This window comes from Phyllostomus discolor, chromosome 6 (genome assembly GCF_004126475.2).
Source record: "Phyllostomus discolor isolate MPI-MPIP mPhyDis1 chromosome 6, mPhyDis1.pri.v3, whole genome shotgun sequence".
NCBI lineage: Eukaryota > Metazoa > Chordata > Mammalia > Chiroptera > Phyllostomidae > Phyllostomus > Phyllostomus discolor.
In genome coordinates this window covers 15,088,341-15,110,154 of record NC_040908.2, presented here as the reverse complement: position 1 = coordinate 15,110,154, position 21,814 = coordinate 15,088,341, and the positions used below count along the sequence as shown (strand labels likewise).

At 38.3% G+C, this 21,814-nt stretch overlaps 1 protein-coding gene across 3 annotated transcripts in view; it reads right to left on the bottom strand.

Annotated features, from left to right (window-relative positions):
• Positions 1-21,814, bottom strand: part of BABAM2 (BRISC and BRCA1 A complex member 2) — a 329,882-nt gene that overhangs the window by 289,722 nt on the left and 18,346 nt on the right. For all 3 annotated transcript variants that reach the window (XM_028516209.2, XM_036027789.1, XM_036027790.1), the window contains one exon: positions 6,263-6,339. In XM_028516209.2, coding sequence (XP_028372010.1) covers positions 6,263-6,339 — 77 coding nt within the window. Of the gene's footprint in view, positions 1-6,262; positions 6,340-21,814 lie in introns of those variants that run through there.

Here is a 21,814-nt window from a genome sequence, read left to right as displayed (position 1 = left end):
AACCGAAGCCAAAACAGTGTGAACAAAAGCAGAAACAGAAAAAGCAGGGAATTTGACAAGTACAACTTGCAAATCACTTGTGTGACTTGCAAGGTTTGCTGTCAGCTGAGCTCCCACACAGGAGGGGGAATGAGAGGCTGAAATGGCAGACGGTGGACATTAGGCTGAGGGGCTTAGTCACTAAATGACGAAGGTAAAGGAGAAGAGTTTAAGCAAAACAGTCAGTTAACATTTTCCAAACAGGTTATTTATTTTTAACAATACAAGGAATTTTTCATAAAATAACACTGTCATCCCAACAAAACTGCCAACAGCTACAGCTGCAGCAGCCAGCTTTTGAACTATTGGCCAAAGTTCAAAATAAAAGGTATCATAATACACCAAAGTGCAAAATTCTCATTTGATAAGAGCAACTCAACAGAACTCCAGTATCTCTTCCAGCTGACGCAACAAACTTCTCCACGGGGCTCTTAGGGTGCTACCCGTGTGGCGCTGGGCCTGCCTGCCAGCCATCAGTGCCGAGCCCTTGAGTGTGTCCACACAGAGCTGCTGAGTAGGTTTCCAGAGGACAAAGAGCGTCGGAGTTCCCCACACCGACTGGCTAAGACGGAGCACTGGGCAGGAGACCTGAGACGCAAGAAGCACTGCGCTGATGCGTGCACGCACACACACAGAGCAGCCAAACCACTTGGGAGGGTAAAAATGAAAGTGATTTCGAGATTCAGTAAAGCAGAAGTTCTTGAACACTATTTACAACGTGTCTATAAAACCCTCTGTATATGTTTGACCATCGTTCGATTGAGTGGTGCATTGCATTTAAACAGCATTTCAAAAATAGGTTTCATTTTGTTGTAATCATTCTCAAAAAAATTTAAATTCAGTGATGTGTTATCAGAGCCTTGGAAATGAGCAGTAATTGCACACTGCTCTTCTGAGAACCTGGGAGAGAATGTATTACCCAAATCATAACCTTTTTTTTTTTTTAGTGTTTCCACTGAATGAAGGCTTTTCCTCTGGAATAGTCAACTTCAGAACCTTTGGAGATAATTTTTTGGTGTGACTTCTTCAGTCTGTTACAAATGGCTTTGAAATATTAAAATATTATCATTCCTCTCAGATGATAAAATGTTATTGTATCTATTGTTAAAGACAAAGTGAAAAATGTCTGTAGTTTCTTTTGGGAGCTCTTTAGAAATAATTCCTACGACACTGGAATAGATGCCTCTCTGGGTCCCCGCCCAAGTCCATGCTGACCTTGTGCTGAAGCCTCTAGTAACCAGGCTGATACCCAGAACTCTTGGATCACAAATGGACACCCAGCTCAAGCTGCCAATCAGGCCAGACCCCCTCTCCCAGGAATTTAGATGCCAAGACCACAGGCAATCTCTGGTGGCCTTGAACTGAGTCACCACTTAAAGGACTCGGGAAATCGGGGTGAGGGGAGTGGAATAAAGTGAATATAATGACAACAGACTAAGATGCAGGAGAAAGACACAGACAAACGAGGACACAGACACTGACTGGCTTCTATGGTGTCTACTACCATCTGGAGTCCCTGATTCCAGTGCCGATGGGGAGTGGCTACGCTTCCCACCCTTGGGCACCATGGAATTCACTTAATTTCTTATAAAGACAAACAAAAACCTCTTTAATTTATGTTTGTTCCAATAGGTTTCTCATAACCAAACAGTCCCTGATTAAAGTAAATTGTTAGTATAAAAAACAGAAATTTTAAACAAAAGATCATTTTAATTTTGAAATCTAGGTTAGCAAACCATGTGATCTACCAGCTACAAACTTGCTTGATATAACTTACAGTCTTTCAATAGCCTCTCTTTTTAGTTATATAGTATTATTCAACAAACTCGTAATATTGAGAATACTTCAGAGTTCTGGACCTCATCAAACCTCATCACTGCCAGATCCAAAGAGTGAACATGGTTCATTCATCCCACAAACACATACAGGGCCCCTCTGGATGCCGGGCAGTACAACAGAGACTGGAAGTAAAATATAAGCAAAACAGCCATTCCCTGCCCTAGTTCAACAGGGTACACAAAAACACAAACACAGTTTCCTCAAGAACTAAGTGCTGTAGCCCTGACTGGTATGGCTCAGTGGATTGAGTGCCAGCCTGACAACCAAAGGGTCACCAGTTAAATTCCCAGTCAAGGCACGCGCCTGGGTTGTGGGCCAGATCCCCAGTTTGGGAACATGTGAGAAGCAACTGATTGATGGATCTCTCACGTATCGATGTTTTTTTCCCTCTCGTTCTCCCTCCCTTCCCCTCTCTCTAAAAATAAATTAAATTAAATGTTTAAAAAAAGAATTAAGTGCAGTACATCATGGCTAGGGTAGTTATTTTTACAAATATGCATTTATACAAAGCTCAATGATCTTCCTCTGTAAATTTTGCTATAACTGGTAAATTTTCACTCATTTCAGTGGCACCATCCTAGACTTTAACATACGTTTTATTTAAATCAACCTGGATCATTGGATGTGAACTTTTCAATCCCCTTTAAGTAAGTACCAGTTGTCTCTTCTACGGTCATGAAATTCAAGGACTTCTCTTAAATTTGAATATCCTTTGATGATTTTCTGTAAGACTCTTACACAAATTAGTAACTTGAACTTCACTGTGCCAGCACTGAAGAACTGCCTCTTCACACTAAAAGAGCTGAGGAAACAATAACATCATTCCTGAGGCACTGCAATTTTCTGGTCCTTCTTATTTCAATTATTTCATTTTGAATATGGGTAATTTTGTAGGAATCAATTCATGAATTCGTGGGTAGAAATATACTCTCCCCTTTGTCTTTCAGTCTCACTGCCATTACCTGCACAAAGGTTCCTTTATTCATAGATGAAACATTTGTAGAAGAACTGTTTTTAATATATACAATATTCTGAAATATAAAATTGAGTTACATGCTATTTTCACTAATCTGCTTTGAACAAGTAGAGTAAAATACATAAAGACAAATTTGATACAGATTCCAAATCTGTACATCCTTCCTGTTTTCTGAACTGTTAAGAGCAATGTTCTAATTACAAATTCCTCGTATAATAAATAACTTCTAAAAACTGAATTTCTGTTGGCAAAAGACCGATACAACTAACAAAATGTCACATTCTCTATAACGGTATATTTCAACTAACAAAAATCCCTACGCTTAGATTCATTTATGCATGAATTCATTTCATTTCTTCAACAAATACTTAATTGAATATCTTAACTGTGCTAAAGACTGAAGATACAATTTAATAAACAAAACAGTCTCCTTCTCTAACTTCATTGAGTCTAAAGGTAGGAAATTTAATCACCATAAGCTCCAAATAGTTTGAATTCAGCCTTGGTTAAAATTATAATTTAAACCATACAATGGGATTTAATGAAAAGCTTAATCAAGTTGTATACTATGATTGATACAAGACCCAACCTCCCATTAAACGATAGTGAAGAAACAGTAAGATAAAAATCCAAAACAACAGGGGAATGAAGAGGAAGAGGAGAGTAGCAATCGGTAGATGAGACATTTCAACAAATTCCTGGAAGGCAGAATGCAGACGGCAGAGTGGTACTTGATGAGGCAGGGCAGAGAAAGCTCTGGCTGCAGTAATGTGAGGAAGAGGCTACTGATGAGGAGGAAGCCATCTGTCCTGGTAAATCCATAAAAACTTGCAGTCATCCGGTGTAAGGAAAGGCAAGAATGAGACCCGAGGCTAAGGACAGGGAAATTTATCATTAAGAATTCCATAAAGAATAATCTATTTACTGTCGACATAAAAAACATCCAAACCTGTAGAGAATTTTTATGAGTTTATTTGAGCCAAAGTGACAACATATGCCAGGGAGCAAGAACTCAAATGCTTCTGCAGAATACAGTTTTGCAGCCTCTTTCATGCACTTGAAATTAAGAAGAATACATAAGGAAGAATGAAAAAAGCAAGAAGAGGGTTGGATTATGGGATACTTAATACAATTATGTGCTCTCTTGAGGGTCAATACCCCATTAGAGGTATTTCAAAGGTGTGTTAACCTAGATGCACAAGAACAACAGAGAGGGTTGGCTTAAAACCTTTCACTAAAGAAGTTAGAGGCCTAAATAGCACTTTAAACTGGATTACTCTAATTAATATTTTTAGAGCATTTCACTCCAAAGCTGCAGAATATACATTCTTTTCAAGTGCACACAGAACCAGCATTATTTACAAAAGCCAAGATATGGAAGCAACCAAAGTGCCCATCAATGGATGATAAAGGAGAGGTGGTACATATATATCGCAGTGGAATGTTACTTAGACATGAAAAAGAATGAAATCTCACCATTTGTGACAACTTGAGAGTGTTCAGGCTTGGGGCATGACTAAGTGAAGTGAAGTAAGTCAAACAGAGTAATACCAATACCATACGATTTCACTTATATGAGAAATCTAAAGAACAAAATAAATGAACAAACAAAACAGAAACAGAGTCACAGGTTCACAGAAAAGGCTGATAGAAGGGAGAAAGGTTGGGGAGCTGGGGAAAAAGGTGAAGGGATTAAGAGTGCCAATTGGTCGTTACAAGACAATCACAGGAATGTAAAGTACGGCACAGGGCAAGTAGTCAATAACTACGTTGAAAACAGTTGTAATAACTATGTATGGTGCCAGGTGGGTCCTGGACTTGAGGAGGAGTCACTTCATAAAATTGTATAAATGTCTAACCACAATTCTATATACCTGAAACTAATATAAAATAGTGTATGTCAATTATAACTGAAATTTTTTAAAAATAAATGAAACAAAGAAATTATAGGCCTGCCCAGTTAGGAATTTATGATCAGATCATCCTATGAAGTTACTTTCCATAGGGTGGAATCCATTTTTTTCATCCATAATACCCATTCACCCCCCCAAAATGTCATGGTGGCCAAATGTGTAACCCCAGAAAAAAAAATAGGGAGAATTTCCTAAAGAAACAGAACAAACTCTTTGAGGGAAAGCTACAGCAGTTATGCTCGAAACTGTGACACGCAGGGGTCCCTCGTACTCACAGCTGGCCCACCCTTAACCCAGGATACTCAGTAAGCCTGGCCTACACAGAAGTCCCAGTCAGAGTTTCATTGCTTGCCTTACAGATAAATGGACAACCCAAAACCATCTTTTATTTGAGGAAAGGCTATAGAATAACAGAGAGAAAAAAATATGATAAAAAAACAAAAATATAATCCAAGGGGGAAATTAAGATAATTCTGAAAACAGAAAAAAATCTGTATCCTTTGCAAACTTTTAAGATACTGTGTTCATGAAATAAGAACAAGATGTTGTGAAAGAGAACCAGAGAGCAAGAGCAAGAAAGAGCTGTTGGAAATTAAGATGCCTAATTATGACTGAGGTAATAAAAAAGCATGAGAAGAGCTGCAAGAAAGGTGGGAGCAGGAAAGGTGGAAGGGCGGACAGAGATGTGGAATCCAAGCAAGTTATTTGAGACTATGTTCCAGCAACATAAAGGGTTAACCTACTTACCAAGATACAATTCTACAAAACATTTCTCAATACACAGATTCTACAAAACAAGGTCAAATCCAAGAGAATAACAAAGGAAATCCCATAGTGATAACTGCGCAGGAGCCGGCCTGCAGAGCAATCATTCAAGCAATTTGTAAACAAAGACCAGAAGACAATTACAGATTTAGAATCGATAGTAAGTTACCAATCTTGACAATGCAAAAGGAAAACAACAGAAAACAAAAGCCGGGAGGTAAGGGGAGAGGGATGGAAGGAAGAACAGGAGCTAAAATCTTCCTCTTACAAAGTGGGGGGCCAAAGACACTATGGCTAACGGCAAACTAAATAAAAGCATACTCAGTGCTCATCGCTATTGCACAGAGACTGTGTGCAAGTATAACAGTGCTAACTCTGCCAAGCACTCACTAAGAATTTTCCGTGCTGTTCATTTAGCTGTACAACATAGTGCTTACAATGATCCTTTAAAAGAATGTTTTAAAGCTACAGGGTAACCAACACAGGAACCAATATTGGTGATACAGCTACATTAAAGAGGAGGAGAAGAGAGAGATAAAGGATGCAGTGAAAATAGGCTGCTGCCTCATGTATCAGCGCAGGAACTCAAAAGATACTAATCCCTAAAATTGGTAAGAAAAACAAAAGCATAAACGTATTACTTAAATACAGAGATCATTCGCAGAATACCTAAACACTGAAACGATTTCTGTAACCTACATTTTCAGTAGAATAGTCATTATTTACTTACATTTTAATGTCTCTCCAGCATAGGGTATGTGCAGTTTAAAACGGTCACAGTTGGGTCCAGGAGTCAATGACGTGCAGCTTTTAATAAAAGGAAAAGAAAAGATTTTTTTTAAATCTCACATATCTAAGATATTTAATGGAGTAAATAAAAAGTGATCTTTATAAATAGAAGATTAAAACACTGGCTTACAGAACAAAATAAAAGCTCACAATGGTCACGAAGGCCAAGACAGTAAGCCTTGCTTGCCCTAAAACAAATAATTCAAGTATCTTGCCTTCTAAGAACACACACCAACCCTGCTTCAACTATTTCTCTCAAAAAAACACATCCCTCTTTCATATAGGTATTTCGTCCAAAAGAGGTCTGTAGTCTTTGATGCCAAGGATTGTAAAACAAGAGTAATGTTATAGTCATATTTTAAATATAGGCTATTAGCTTTCACTCAGTTAGTATTAGAAAGAGCCCACTTTCGGCCTTTTTCTGGGACGAGAGGGTTTTCCCTCCTTCCCTGAAGGTACGGCGCTTCCTCTAACCTTGGCGCCCCACGGCTTACCTCTGCTGCAGAGAGCAGTGCGCCGCGCTCAGTATCAGATACAACACAAATTTAAAAGGGCGGCGAGTCAGTCACCCAGGTCTTGGCAGGCTGGTATTTTTTTTAATCTATTACTTCACAAAGCTATACAATGTCCTTTGTTCTTCATACAGATTTACTTTCATGAGATACCGTTCTTGATCTTACAACTCATAACTTCAACTGTTTAACAGCAGTATTGACTTCATAAACTAATAAAATATTCATATGAAGATTAAGGAAGTTATTAAATGTCTTCATTTAGTTTTCTAAAGTGAGGTTTTTAATTTATAAAATAAAGCAAGAAGGCTAACTTTTTTCATAATTCCAAAACCTGCTACGAAACGCTTCTGAAACAGAGCCTACAAAGGCAGCCGCCAGAAAGGACGCACCGCGTGGTACAGGCGCGACCTCCCGAGACGGCCACTTGGAAGGGCAACGGCCATTGGGGAAAAGATTGGAGAAATGCTGGCTTTAAAAATATCTTACTCAGACCTCACACTAAATTTACTATTTTTCCCCAAAACTATTTGAAAGTGAAAGAGAAAAAAACAAGACAGGAACATTAACTCAGATGTATTTAATAGAAACCACTAGGTTGGCTGTTCCTCTTCATCTTTACCAGCCAACACAAACACCAGTTTATGAACCACACAGCAAAGTTGCACTAGTCATTACATATAGTGTATTTTAGTTTTTCATGAGTTTTAAGAACATATTCTCCTTTACCTATCAATGTTAAACATTCTGCAGAGCACATTTTATTAAGTAAAATATTTCCTCTATTATATAATCTTGTCTAGCCCACAGCATGGTAGTTATCTGAAAACACTTACAGAACACAATTATGGCATTACAAAATGTAAAGTATAATCTAATGACAGAAATGATCCTATAAGGAAGTGAGAATTTTTTCTTATAGTCCATCAATGCTTTAATATAATTTTAATTAAAAATATCATAATCAAGTATCTTGGGGGGACTGAAGATCAATTTATCTCTTAAATTATTAATAGTACAGCTAATCCTCAGGATTAATCTGACTGTAGTTTGTTTGAAGAAGTCATCTGTCTTCAATGTGAAACTGGTTTCTGAACTGTTACTTTCACTGTGGAGCCACATTTTATACTCCTTACTTTAGGCTTTAACCAGGCCTGGGAAAGTGTTCTGGTGCTGTGTCCCTTCACCCTCTTGTCTCACTATTTGTAATGCTGGTTCCAGCCACCCCAGGGTGTAAAGGGTACATCTCTCCCACTGAGTGATTCATTCACTGAGTTTTTTCACTTCGATAAAATTTATGGAGCATTGTCCTAATTGTCAGGAATACACAGTGGATAAGACAAGACCTACGGTCTCATGGAACTGTAATTCTGGCAAGTGAAGAAAAAACCAATACACAAGAGACAAATGAATAAAGATGGTCTGAGACTGCTAAATGCCATGAAGAAAATGAAATAGGGTGCTGCAATGAAACAGGAGTTACACTGAGTGACTGGGGAGAACCTCTGAGGAGGGGAAATCCAAAGCCCCGAATAATACAGAGGGGCCAACCATGTTCTCGGGAAGAACAGTCCAGGCAGAGGAAAAGGCTGGTGCAAAGGCGTGAAGGCAGGATCAAGTTCAATATTTGGGGAAGGAAACCTTGATCTGTCTGGGGAATGCAGCTAGACCAGAGTGAATGAGGGAGAGAACAGCAAAGGATTAGGACAACTGGTAAGGAACGGACACACCTGCAGAGCCTGGTAGGTAATGGCAATTATTCCAAGTGCAAAGGTTTTAATAGCAGTAATCTTATCTGCTTCTATGCTTTTGAGGGATCCTCTGTCTACTCTGTGGGAAAGGGACTGTAAAGAGTTAAATGGGAATGAGGAGACCAGACAGGAGTCCATTTCAGGCAAGAAAGATGATGGATACCTTGACTAAGGGAACAGAAGTGGTGACAGAGACAAGTACACTTACTGAACAGGGTGACTGAGGGAAGGGTAAGTTTAGGGATAAAGGAAATCAGAAGTGTTAAGCAGTGATTTTCAACCTTTTTCATCTCATGGCACTCATAAACTAATTACTAAAATCTGCAGCACACCAAAAATATATTATATTTTTTGCCAATCTAACAAGAAAAGTATAATTTTGATTCGGTCATACCAGATGGATATTGTGTTGGCTATTGTGTTGGCTATTGTCACTTTTTTATTTGACAACCTAAGGGAAAAGAGGTCAGTGCCCCTGACCAGTCAGGTATTTTGCATGTTTTAAAAATTCTTGCCTGGCCAAGTCGGAGGATCAGTTGGTTAAAGCATCAAAATGACACACCAAGTTTGGTTTGATCCCCAGGACTCATAAAATAATCAACCAATGAACGCATAAATAACTGGAACAACAAATAAACATTCTCTCTCTTTCTCTCTCTCTCCACCCACTGCCCTCTCTTCCCTCCTCCCCCTCCCCCTCTTCTTGTCTTAAAAAAAAAAATTCTTGTGGCACACAGGTTGAAAATCGCTGGTTTATACCAGCGACAGGTTTATATCACTGATATAAAGTATGAGATGATAACCAAATCTTATATGGAACAGAGCCAGATTAATAGGTGGGCTAGCCAAAATTTACTTAGAGAGTGGGTTATATGTTGTTGGTAAGATCACTCACTCGGAGTGGGGATGGGGATGAAGGTAATACTCCCCAAAGAGCAGAACCAAATTAAAATATTAAAATTAGAGGAATTACAAATTTGGGACCGAGAGCTAAACTGTTCAAGGCAACAGAGGAAAGGCCAAGCTTCCATCAGCAGGACTCTCTCTCCTACAGAGCACCAGACTCTGCTCCAATAAAATATTGAGCAAATTATTTAAAAGATCTGGTAAGCTCTATCTTCCATAGTACATAGGATAAGTAGGTTTATGGGGGAAAAGTCAATGTCATGGTACCTAAAGGTTCTTTTAAGATTAAACTAAAATGTCTCTTCTTTAATTACCTCTGTCTAAAATTGGTTTTGGTCACGTTATTTAACTTACTGTGAAATCTCAAATCACACTGAAGGAGGGCATGACTTTTTCTGTTAACCAAAAAAGGGCATGGGTTAAAAAAAGACTAAAAAACACATACACAAATAGTGTGGTGTGCATTCATGGAAAAGATGATTTATGTATGTACATTCTTGTGTACGTAAACAGAGTTCAGAAGAATCACCAAAATATAGCGGGATTTGGGTGATTTTTACAACTTTCTTCACCTGCCTTTCCGCATTGTTTTGATTTTCATAATTAACAAACTATTTTATAATTATATAAATATTTTAAGGCTAAACACATCCTTTCTATATTTGACTAAGGAAACGTGGCTACGACCGCTTGATTTATCTTTCTCCAAAAGTGTTCCACTCCTTTTCAGAAGGAAAGAATGCAGGCAATTTACTGATAAAAAGCCTTCAGGTAAAGTATATGAAAGTCTTTATATTGTGGTATCAGAAATTTCACATTTCTAGCATTCATTGTGTCGCCCAGTTTCTCTGTGTCAGAATTCTGGAAATGGCTTGGCTGGGCGGTGCTGATGTAAAGCCTTCTGTGAGGCTGCCCTCAGATGTCAGTAACAGGTAACTAACAGAATGGGAAAGTTCACTCACCTAGAAATTCATTTCCTTATATAAGCATGAAAACGCTACTAAGCAAAAAGTTACTAAATTCAGTAAAACTTTATTTGTATTGTGGCAACTCATCCTACTTGTACTACCATACAGTTAGATCTATGGCTTAAAAAGCCAGTATTACAAATTGAGTAGCTTTTAATAATCAGTTTTCAGTGATTTAAAATTGCTGGTAACTAAAATGTAATTTCAAATTTGTCCCTCTACTGTTTGCTGAGTGCTTACTATAGTCAGGCACTATGCTAGGTACCGAGACTACAACAACAAGGGCAAAAAACATATCTTGGCATTAAAATGAAAAAGGTTTTTGAATGAAGAACTATTCTCTAAAAAATTCTTTCACTAAATTCTAATTGCCTCAATATATTAGAAATGCACTATTTTAAAGTGGGAGGACAAAAGGAGCTAAGCTGTCACTACAGATCATCCAAATGGAAAGTATCAAGTGGAAATTCTCAATAGCATCAAATCAGGCAGTTTAGCCTCGCACTTCACAACAAAAACTGCAGCTCACCATCAATAACATAAAATGCTAAATAAAATAACCTCACATACTCTCATCCATTTGGTATCTTACCTCACGTCTAATCACACGACTGCCAATAGTATTACCTATCTTGTAACTGTAGTCGGTTTTCCAACCAGATCATAAGATTCTTGGTGCCAAGAACTATTTTATACTCTTTTAAATGTCTTAGTACAGCATTTAGCGAGTGCTAAGCACCCGGCACTGATGAAATTCTAGTGTATATCTATAATTGTAAACTAAACCTAAAAAGTGTCATTTTGCAGATGACGACAGTGAAGCACAGAGGGTGTCACAGGCACTCAGTGAGAACGCTGGGAATGGAAATCACTTCCAGGGCTCTGGCCACATGTTAGTGCCCCGGACCCAGACATCTTTAAATCATCCTTAAATCCCCAGCATCTAGCGCCAGCATCCAGGATGTGGATACTCCAACCACTGTGTGTAGAGATAAAGATTTGCTGAATGAATGCAAACACCCTCGACTCCTAGCCCTGTGCTCTTTTTGTGCCAAAAATTGACGATTTACCTGCAATTGGGAAGATGCTCTCATTCTCTCTGAGAAAGGTAAAAGTGTAATTACTTGTGAAAGGTCATCCCTTTGAAGAGCTGTACATGTGATCCCAAATTTAAAGTCATTAACTAAAATTACTCTCTTTTCACAATAAATAATAATAACCAACAGCTGATATTTGTTGAGCACTCATGATGTTGCAGGCACTATTCTAAGTTCTTTAATTAAATTAAATTATTCAGGTCCACAGTAACCTTCAGAGGTAGGTGCTATTATTACCTCCATTTAACAGATGAGGAAACTGAGGCACATAGAAGATAGGTGTTAGTGAGTGACAAAACTGGAATCCAAACCCAGGATGCCTGGCTCCGGGTCCATTTCCTTAACTGCTACACTAAATCATCTCTCAATAATTAAAGGTGAAACCTAGTGAAAAATGTGAATTATTTTCAACAAAAGCTATTTTATTAAGTACCCATAATAATGAAAAGTAAAAAGGGGCAAATACTGCCCAAAAAGGTGTTCTACCACATGCATTTTAATGGAAAGAAAATGGTTTAACTGTAATGTGCATAAGACCTATGTACATGTAAATCAATGATGCAAAAGGGAACAAGGCTCTCACAACTTAATTAAATAGGCTCTGCAATATTAACACGATTGATTTACTTAGCAAACTCTTTAAATAGTGACAGGTAAATTTGGATTTGAATCCTCTTTCAAACATTACTTGGGTCCTGGTTGGTGTAGCTCAGTGGATTGAGCGCAGACCTGTAAACCGAAGGGTTACTAGTTTGATTCCTAGTCAGGGCACATGCCTAGGTTTCGGACTAGATCCCCAGTAGGGGGCGTGGGAGGGGCAACCACACATTGACGTTTCTCTCCCTCTCTTTCTCCTTCCCTTCCCCTCTCTCTAAAAAATAAATAAATAAAATCTAAAAAAAACAAACAAACATTACTCGGTCCTAGTTACTGAGATCTGGCTCAAATTATTAAAGTACAAATATAAAGGGAAAAAGTTGGCAATTTCACTATACTTTATATAATTTTAATGACAACCAAGAATTAATCTGGATTAACACAGCTAAAAAAGATATAATACAACCTTTAAGACATTAGCATTTTTAAGACAGTGCAAAATACAAGCAAAATATGTGCTTTCTAATTTAATGCTAAACCTATCATTTGATGTATTTTCTGGAAAAAATGATATGTTAAACTGTATCTATTCCTCCAGCCATCTAAAAAGAACAAAGTAGATTAGTGCAGGGTTCCTTCCCTGAGTCTACGTCAGTTTCCTTTCCCCTGAGAATTAATTTACCATTTGGCTTGTTCTCCTACACAACTTCCTGTTTTCTTGATAATGACGTTTGTGCTTAACTAACAATATTTAACATCAGCTGAGAAGGAAGTCTTCGGCTTTGGCAACCTAAAGCAGCAGGTGTCTGTGAAAAAAAAATAGACTCTAAGACCAATAACTGCCTGTTAAATAACTATTAGGTCACAAATTGGAGTGAATTATTGTTACCTGATATTCACCACATTTTTGTTTTACAGAATTAATTCATTTTCTCTGAACTAAATCTATCATTAATGATTCCACTCAGATTAGATCAGTTTAAAAATTATCATGGTTTCTACACTGAAATGCAGCCATAAAGAAGCTAGAAGACTGATATGGGCTATCCTAACAAATGTCTAAATAATGTATAAAATGGGAAACAAAACTGCACTAAGCTAGTTTTTTTTTTACATTGTTCTCCAGGAGAATGGAACTACCCACTTGATGGCATATGTTTCTGATACACCAAATATATCCTCTACGCCTGAGATCTATTTCTAGGCCCTACTAGAAAGTGATGGTTCAATTCTTAGCGTAAGATTTCAAAATGCCATTACCAAAATAAGAGACTTGGCCAAGAATGTTTTTAAAATTATAAAGATAAAATATTTTTAAATGCGTTTGCCAGTACATGCGGTATCGGCTGTTATTCCCAGTTTCTATGCTGTATCTCCATTTAGAGATGACAGATTCCTAATCTACTTCAGAGCAGGGAGTATTTTTAAATGTTAGTAAGTGTTCCTACCTACACCAAATATGTGGTTTAGATTAAACATTCATTCAGTAGGAACGATGGGCTCTAACAGTTAACTAGGAGGGGGAAAATCTTTTAATTTTTTGAGACAGATGCTTAGGTCATTAATGCTTAAGCTTTCTTTTCTAATATGTGCATTTACTTCACTCTATTAAAAGAATAAAAGAGAAAATTAATAGTATTATCTCAGTAAATGCAATATAAGTGTTTGATAAAATTGCTCAACCATTCATGATTTTAAAAACTCTATGCAAACAAGGATAAAAAAAGGAACTTCCTTAATATGATAAAGACCATCTACAAAAAAAACCTACAGCAACATTATACTAAATAACAAAAGGTTAAATCTTTTCCTTTGGGATAAAAAAATGAAACAAAGATACTGTGGACCCTGAGGAAGGAGACACCTACTGAGAAGGGCTCCTGGTGGCTAACTGGAGCCCTTCTTAGTAGGTGTTTTCGAAAACAGAGCCTAGCAGCTATTTCTACAAAGGGGCCTCTCTTGCAAACTGTACTTCACAGAGAAGCCTGAACAGAACTACCTGCCTCTGCACTGAACTGTCGGCCTTGCACTGTCTATCTGCCATCTGAGCCAGCCCTTATAAAGGAGTTCCTATTTCAACCAACAGGACTAAAGCTTTCCCCATCCAATTGGAGCTGTGCAGCTACATCCCCATCAACATCTTCATTGACCAATCAGCGCAGCTCCATTCTGGCCTATCAGGAAAGCCCACTTTGGAGTAATTAAACTGTGGATTTGGAGTCCTCATTTGCAATGACAGCAGACCAATCAGAGACCAGAGCAGGTTCCTCTGTCTATAAAAGCAATCTCCCCTGTGGAAGAGCATTTACCCTTTCCACTGAGGACTGACTACTGGGTTTCCCTGGCTGAGCTGAAACACTGGAGCTGTCTCCCCAGAGCAGAGCAGACCAGACCAGCAAGGAGCAGAGCACTGCTGTCTAGCCAGAGAGGGGCCTAGCCCCAGGGCTGCCTCACAACATTTCACAGCCATGCTATATCACAACTGAGCTGTTCCACAGCTGTGCTGCATTACAGTTGAGCCGTTTTGCACTGCTGATGTTGAAAGACCATTAGCTGACAATACTATCTACCAGCTTTTACCAGTTTTATTCTTCATTGTACTGGAGGTCCTAGCAAGTAAAGTAGCATGCGGAAATAAGGGCATAAATATTGAAAAGAAAGAACTAAAACTGTACTTTTTTGCAGGTAATGTGACTGTGCATGTAGAAGATTTTCAATCTTTAGATGCATTATTGGAAATAATATGTTTAGCAAAGTTGCTAGACAAAGAACATCAAAAATCAACAGTACACTGTATGTCTATCTACATATCATCAGTAATTGGTTGAAAAAAACTTTTAGAAAGGTGCCATTGAAAATAACAGCAAATGACCAAATCCATGTCACAAAATATGTACAAGATTATCTCTAAAGAAAGTAATTTTGTCCCTGGCTGGCGTAGCTCAGTGGATTGAGCTCGGGCTGAGAACCAAAGTGTTGCAGGTTTGATTTCCAGTCAGGGCACATGCGTGGGTTGCAGGCCACGGCCTGCAAGCCATGGCCCCCAGCTACCCCACATTGATGTTTCTCTCTCTCTCTTTCTCCCTCCCTTCCCTCTCTGAAAATAAATAAATGAAATCTTTTTAAGAAAGAAAGCAATTTTAAGAAGAAAATAAAGAATAAATGAAGACAGATCTATGTTCATAGATTAAAAGACAGATAATGAAAAGATACCAGTGCTGCTTGAATTGACCTGGAAACTAAAAGACAGATTCTTTTCTTTCCTTTCTCTTTCTTTCTTTCTTTCTTTCATTTATTTTTGTTCAAGTATAGTTGTCTCCATTTTCATCCCACCACACCCCTCCATCCCACCCATCCCCACTCCCACCCTCAAACCTACCCCCTTTGGCTTTGTCCATGTGTCTTTCATACATGTTCCTTGATGGCCCTTACCCTATTTTCCCCCATTATCTCTCTCCCCTCTCCCCTCTGGTTACTGTCAGTTTGTTCTTTATTTCATTGTCTCTGGCTATATTTTTCTTGCTTATTTGTTTCACTGATTAGGTTCCACTTGTAGGTGCGACCATATGGTATTTGTCCCTCACCGCCTGGCTTACTTCCCTTAGCATAATGCTCTCCAGTTCCATCCTGTTCCATACTGTTGCAAAGGGTAGGAGCTCCTTCTTTCTTTCTGCTGCTTAGTATTCCACTGTGTAAATGTGCCACAGTTTTTTTATCCACTTATTTACTGGCAGGCACTTAGGTTGCTTCCAGCACTTGGCTATTGTGAATTGTGCTGCTATGAACATTGGGGTACATAGGTTCTTTTGAATTGGTGTTTCAGGATTCTTAGGGTATAAAAGACAGATTCTTAAAATGTTATAACAGCAGCATTCTTTGAAATAATCCCAAACTGAGCTATTAAAATGTAATTTCAAACTGAATCCCCAAATGCCCATCAGCCCCAGGACAGAGAAATAAATTAGGACACAATCATAAAACAAAATATATAGCCATGGAATAAATAAGCTGCATCCTCATTCAATAGTACAGATGAATCCCACAAACATATTGATGAATGAAAGACTAAATAATGCATAATTCTATCTGTTTAAAGTTCAAAGCCAGAAAACACTGCAGTGTTTGTGTGCTGACAAAAATGTACAGAGAAGCAAGAAAGTCCGAGCAGTGGTTTATCTGTAGGGAAAGAAGAGGGTGGTGACTGGAGAAGACACGTAGGGGCTCTGGAGGCACTGACAGTATTTGATGCCTTGATCTAGGTAGTGGTAACACAGATGTTCATGTTGTGATCTTTATTGAGATGCAAGAATATGTTTCGCTCTCTGTGTTTTAACAAGCACTCCAGGGGACTCCGATGCACATTCAAGTTTGAGGACCACTGCTTTATCTATACACTATGTCTGGGTCTAGTAATAACTGTAACAATAATTTCAGTTGCATTTTCTAATACCATGGATCCACACAGCTATCTGCATATGCAAGTTCACATTTTCCTTTCTGTGAGGGGTTCATGGTGGTTCTCTCAATCATTCAGTTGCCTTCAGCATAGTGTGATAAGCTACATGGATGTAAGGAATCCACTGTCTAGTTTTAACTATACTAAAGCCCTAAGGAAATGGACAAGTAGCTTACACTGATAAGAATCTGTGGGTAGAAAAATAACGCCAACAATGCAAGGACAGGCAATCTTCAGGTGAGTGAAGTTGGAGACTAATCTTATGGCACAGTGTATACAGCCAACATTGCATTTCTTCCATTCGTATCTACATGTTTTCTAAGATCTCTTTTTCAGGTATGGCAGGTGAAAATATCATGTTGTAAGTAACATTTTTACAGTAATGCTTATTTCATCTTATATCATTCTTTTTAACTTACATTTAAAAAATATAGTTATGATTAAAAAAGTATGCATGTATTGGGGGTTCATAATCAAATTATTTGAGGTACATAATCAAAAATGTTTACAGACATTGCTGCTATGAGTTAAAGAAAGGAGTTCATCTCAGGGAACTGGAACTGTAATCAGAAGACGAAAATCAGGCCCTGGCCCAGTAGCTCAGTTGGTCAGAGCATCATCCTGCTACGCCAAAGTTGCAGGTTCATCCCAGGTCAGGACACTTACAAGAAACCACCAATGAATGCACAAAAAAGTGGAACAACAAATTGATGTTTCTCTGTTTCTCTCTCTCTCTTTCTCTCTCTTTCTCTCACCAATACATGGAAATTTTTCAATAGGTAAAAAAAAGACAAAAATCAAACTTGTGAAAGTCAAACAAGGCACAATTTAAATTAACAATTCAAGACAACAATAGATACAAGTCACAAAGCAATTAGCATGATTAATTGCCAAATTAGTGGTTACAGGAAATCAGCACAATAGAAGTTGAGAGAGCAGAGAAACCACTTTTAGCTGCGATAATCAAGGAAGGTTCACTGGAATATGACTGGCCTCTAAGAATGAGTTGGATCTGGTCAAGCTAGGAGAAAGAAAAATATTTACCCACAATTGTCCCTAAATAGGGGTAAAAACAAGGAGGCATACTCTGCTAGACTGAAAGCGCTATAAAGAAATAGAGTTCATTAAACTTTGAACCCCTCGGTGCTCCACAGCACACCTGCTGGGACACAGGAAGCACCCATCAACCAGTGCATGAAGAGTGCAGCTGAGCAAGTGGAACCGGAGAGGACAACACACTCCAAGGTCATGTCCAAGTCAAAGCAAATTACATAAATGTCCTGGACTGATACTATTCCAACTGTGGGAATGTTGGTAATTCTTACATTAATAAATATAGTAAGAAATCCTCAGGGACAAGGCCAACTTACTCACTATTTCTATATATTAAATGTACAACATCATTTTACAAAAGTAATTTTTATACCAAACAATATTTTCAATAAATATACTCCTGTAACCATTTTAGGCCACTCCTTTCATTCCTTGACTGAAAACATGTAGTAAATGGATGTATTTCCTAATCTCTGAATTCTGGGACCTTATGTTTTATATCATTTGTATACAGTTGACCTTTGAACAACACAGGTTTGAACTGTGCAGATTTTTTTCAGTCAATACTGTAAAAGTACTTTCTGTTCCTTACACTTTTTTAAATAACATTTTCTTTTCTCTAGCTTAGTTTAATACTAGACTATAGTACCTACTACATGTAACACACATGGTTAATCAACTGTTTACAGTATCAGTAAGGCTTTCAGTCAAAGGTAGGCCGTTAGTAGTTAAGTTTGAGGGAACTCAAAAGCTATACATGGGTTTTCGACTGTGCAGGGGGTGGGGGATTTTGAGCCCCTAAGCCCTGCATTGTTCTTTACGGGGAAGGAACGGAGCACATCTTGGCATGTAACTCACATTCTCAGGGGAATCAACTAGCACAGCTCAGATCTCTTCCCCTTTTTGGCTTTCATGATATTCGCTTTATTTATGTTTGTATCTCCACATCGCCTCACACTTACTAAGTGCTCAATAAATGCTTTAAAAAATAATAATAAATTTGAATGAACATGAATAGTACAAAGGCAGGGTGCCAGGAAGAATGGAAAACCAGTAGGAAGTGGGGCGGAGGTGGAGAACAACAAGAAGTGGACGAGTAACCTGTAGTGCAAACAGATGGCAAAGTGAAGGTCAACATGGAGCATGAGAGATGGTGTGGAAGAGTGGAGAAGAGGAGAATGAACAGATTCTGTGGTGTCATTAAAGGATCCCCTTTCCTGTTGGGACAGGTGATTTCTAATATGGAAGAAAAGTTTTTTAATCCCCATATTCTTCTATTTAAAAGGTTAAGAAAAGACTTAGCATCTGCTACATGAGCATATCTGGAACTACCAAGTAATGAGATAAATATACCCTCCATGTACTTATGGTTGTTACATGGTTTTAGAGGATTTTTATTTCTTAGAGTGCTGCTTGAGATGCTACTGTCATACACTATGAATTGTGTAAGTTAAATAACCTGCCTCTTCATTGGTTTCCTCATCTGTAAAAAGGAACTAATAGCTACACTCCATGGAGTTGTTATGAGAACCCACTAACCTAGTAATATATATAAAGTATGCAGAACAGTGCCTGGCACCGAGTAAGTATTTACCGTTATGTGATTTCAAAACCATAAATTGCAAAACCAAAAATATAGAAAAGAAAGTCTATGTTGATCACTATTTTCAATAAATCCTTAATCTTGCTTGGGTAATAATATTCAGGACTAAAAACAACTTCAGTTGCCCCCCTCACCTTATACTTCCTTCATTTCACAGACAAAATTTCTCAGAAGGGGTCCAACGGTGAAGAGATTGAATCAAAGCAGTAAAACAATTTTCCCAGGTCCTAAAGCAAATAAATCTAATGGAGCCTGTGAAGCCACTCAGGCTGCACAGCAGGGACCCACAGGGGAAAAATGAGAGGCCCGTACCAAGACAGGATATCTCAGTGGTCAGCAGAGCAAGAGGAGAATGAAAGGAGCTGTTAGAGAAAAACAAGGAAGGGAGCCTCAAGTCCCAACTCGAGACTTTCAAACTTTTCTGACACAGAGTAAGTTTTAAATCACCACTTTATATCACCACTAGGTATGCATGTATGTACTGAGTATGCATGTGCCTATACCCTATACTTGTATATGTGTGTGTATGTGTGCATGTACGAACTGAAACAGTTTTCATACAACAGTACTTAGCTGTATTACATGAAATGCACTGATATATTTGTTCTTTTCTATCTCATATTTCTTAAATGTGAATTGACACCCACTAAAATGATCTCTTAACACACCAATGGGTCACATCCTACCGATGGTTCGCAACACAAAGCTCTGTCCAATATAACCTCAGGGAATGAGCTTCCAGAAAAATGAAGGTGACAGTACTCTGCTCCACACTGGCCAAAACCATCCCGCGAACACTTCTCGCATTCTAGTTTTACACTTTAAGAAGGATGGACACTAACTGGATCACATTCAGAAGAAGCCAACAAGGATGGTGCAAGGTCACAAATCACAGGGTAAATGCAGCAAGGCGTGGTGATGACCGTCCTCGTTTATGCGAGGTGTTGCCTCACGGAGGGAGGGCTGATCAAGCTTGTTCCGTACCGCACCGAGAGCGGCACGAGAAAGGGTTTCGGGCAAACACAGGGAGCACTTCCTGAGAGCGTCAGCTGCCGAGGGAGCCTCAGGGAGCTTCCCTGGCACACGAGATACTGTCCTTGGACACAGACTGGACAGTCACTTGTCAGAGAGGCACAAGGAGGGGCTCATACATCACATGGTGGCCACTGGGGTGTGATGCCTTCCCATCCTGAAACTCTGTCAGTCTAGACTAAGTTAAGACAATGTTATACAACAATATGACTTTCAACACCAGTTCTTTAAGTTTTTGAAAGGAAATAAATTCTGACATGAGCCACATAAAACAAACCTGAAATGGTAAATGATAATATTTTTAAAAAAGCAATGTCATAAAAATAACACAGTCATTAAAAATCTTCACCAGTTACAATTATATTTTCTAAGTTTATCCATACAAAACTTTGACAAGTAGCAAAAAAATGTTTGATCATTAAAATGTGCAGGAATAAAAGGAAAATTGTTTACAAAAAAAGACTATATTATAAACATTTTCTCCTTACTTAAAAGCCACGCATCCTAAGTACGGTAAAGGAAACAGAGCCAATAATATTGTAGTAACTCTACATGGTATCAAGTAGGGTACTATGCATATGGGGTGGATCACCTTGTAGTTATATAAATGTCTAATCACTATGCTGTATATCTCAAACTAATAATGAGTGTCAATTATAACTGAAGTAAACCTATATTTTTCTTATCTGTGAAGCTCTTTATCTGCCCTTCAATTCTAAATGATATCTTTGCTGGGCAGAGCAATCTTGCTTTTCATGACTGCTTTTCATGACTTTGGATATTTCTTTCCAATCCCTTCTAGCCTGCAGTTTCTTTTGAGAAATCAGCTGACAGTCTTATGGGAATTCCTCTGCAGGTAACTAACTTCTTTTCTCTTGCTGCTTTTAAGATTTTCTCTTTATCTTTAACTTTTGGCATTTTAATCATGATGTGTCTTGGAGTAAGCCTCTTTGCATAATTTCATCTGGGGCTCTGTGCTTCCTGGACTTGCATGTCTAATGCCTTAACCAAATTAGGGAAGTTTTCTTTCATTATTTTTCAAATTAATTTCCAATTTCCTACTCTTTCTCTTCTCCTTCTGGCACCCCTATGATGTGACTGTTGGATCTCTTGGAGTTGTCCCAGAGGCTACTTACACTAGTATCATTTTTCTTTTGGATTCTTTATTCTTCTTGTTGTTCTAATTGGTTGTTTTTTGCTTCATGATGTTCCAAATATTGATTTGATTCTCAGCTTCATGCACTCTACTGCTGTTTCCTTATAAATTGTTCTTTATTTCAATTAGTGTATCCTTTGTTTCTTACTGGGTCTTTTTTACACTGCTGAAGTCCTCAAACATTTCCAGGAATATCCGTAGAACCAGTGTTTTGAACTCTGCATCTGATAGACTGCATATCTCCATTTTGTTTAGCTCTTTTTCTGGAGTCGTGATCTGCTCTTTGATTTGGGTCTCTGTTTTTTGTCTCATTTTGGCAGCCTCCCTGTGTTTGTTTCTATGTATTAGGTAGAGCTGCTTTG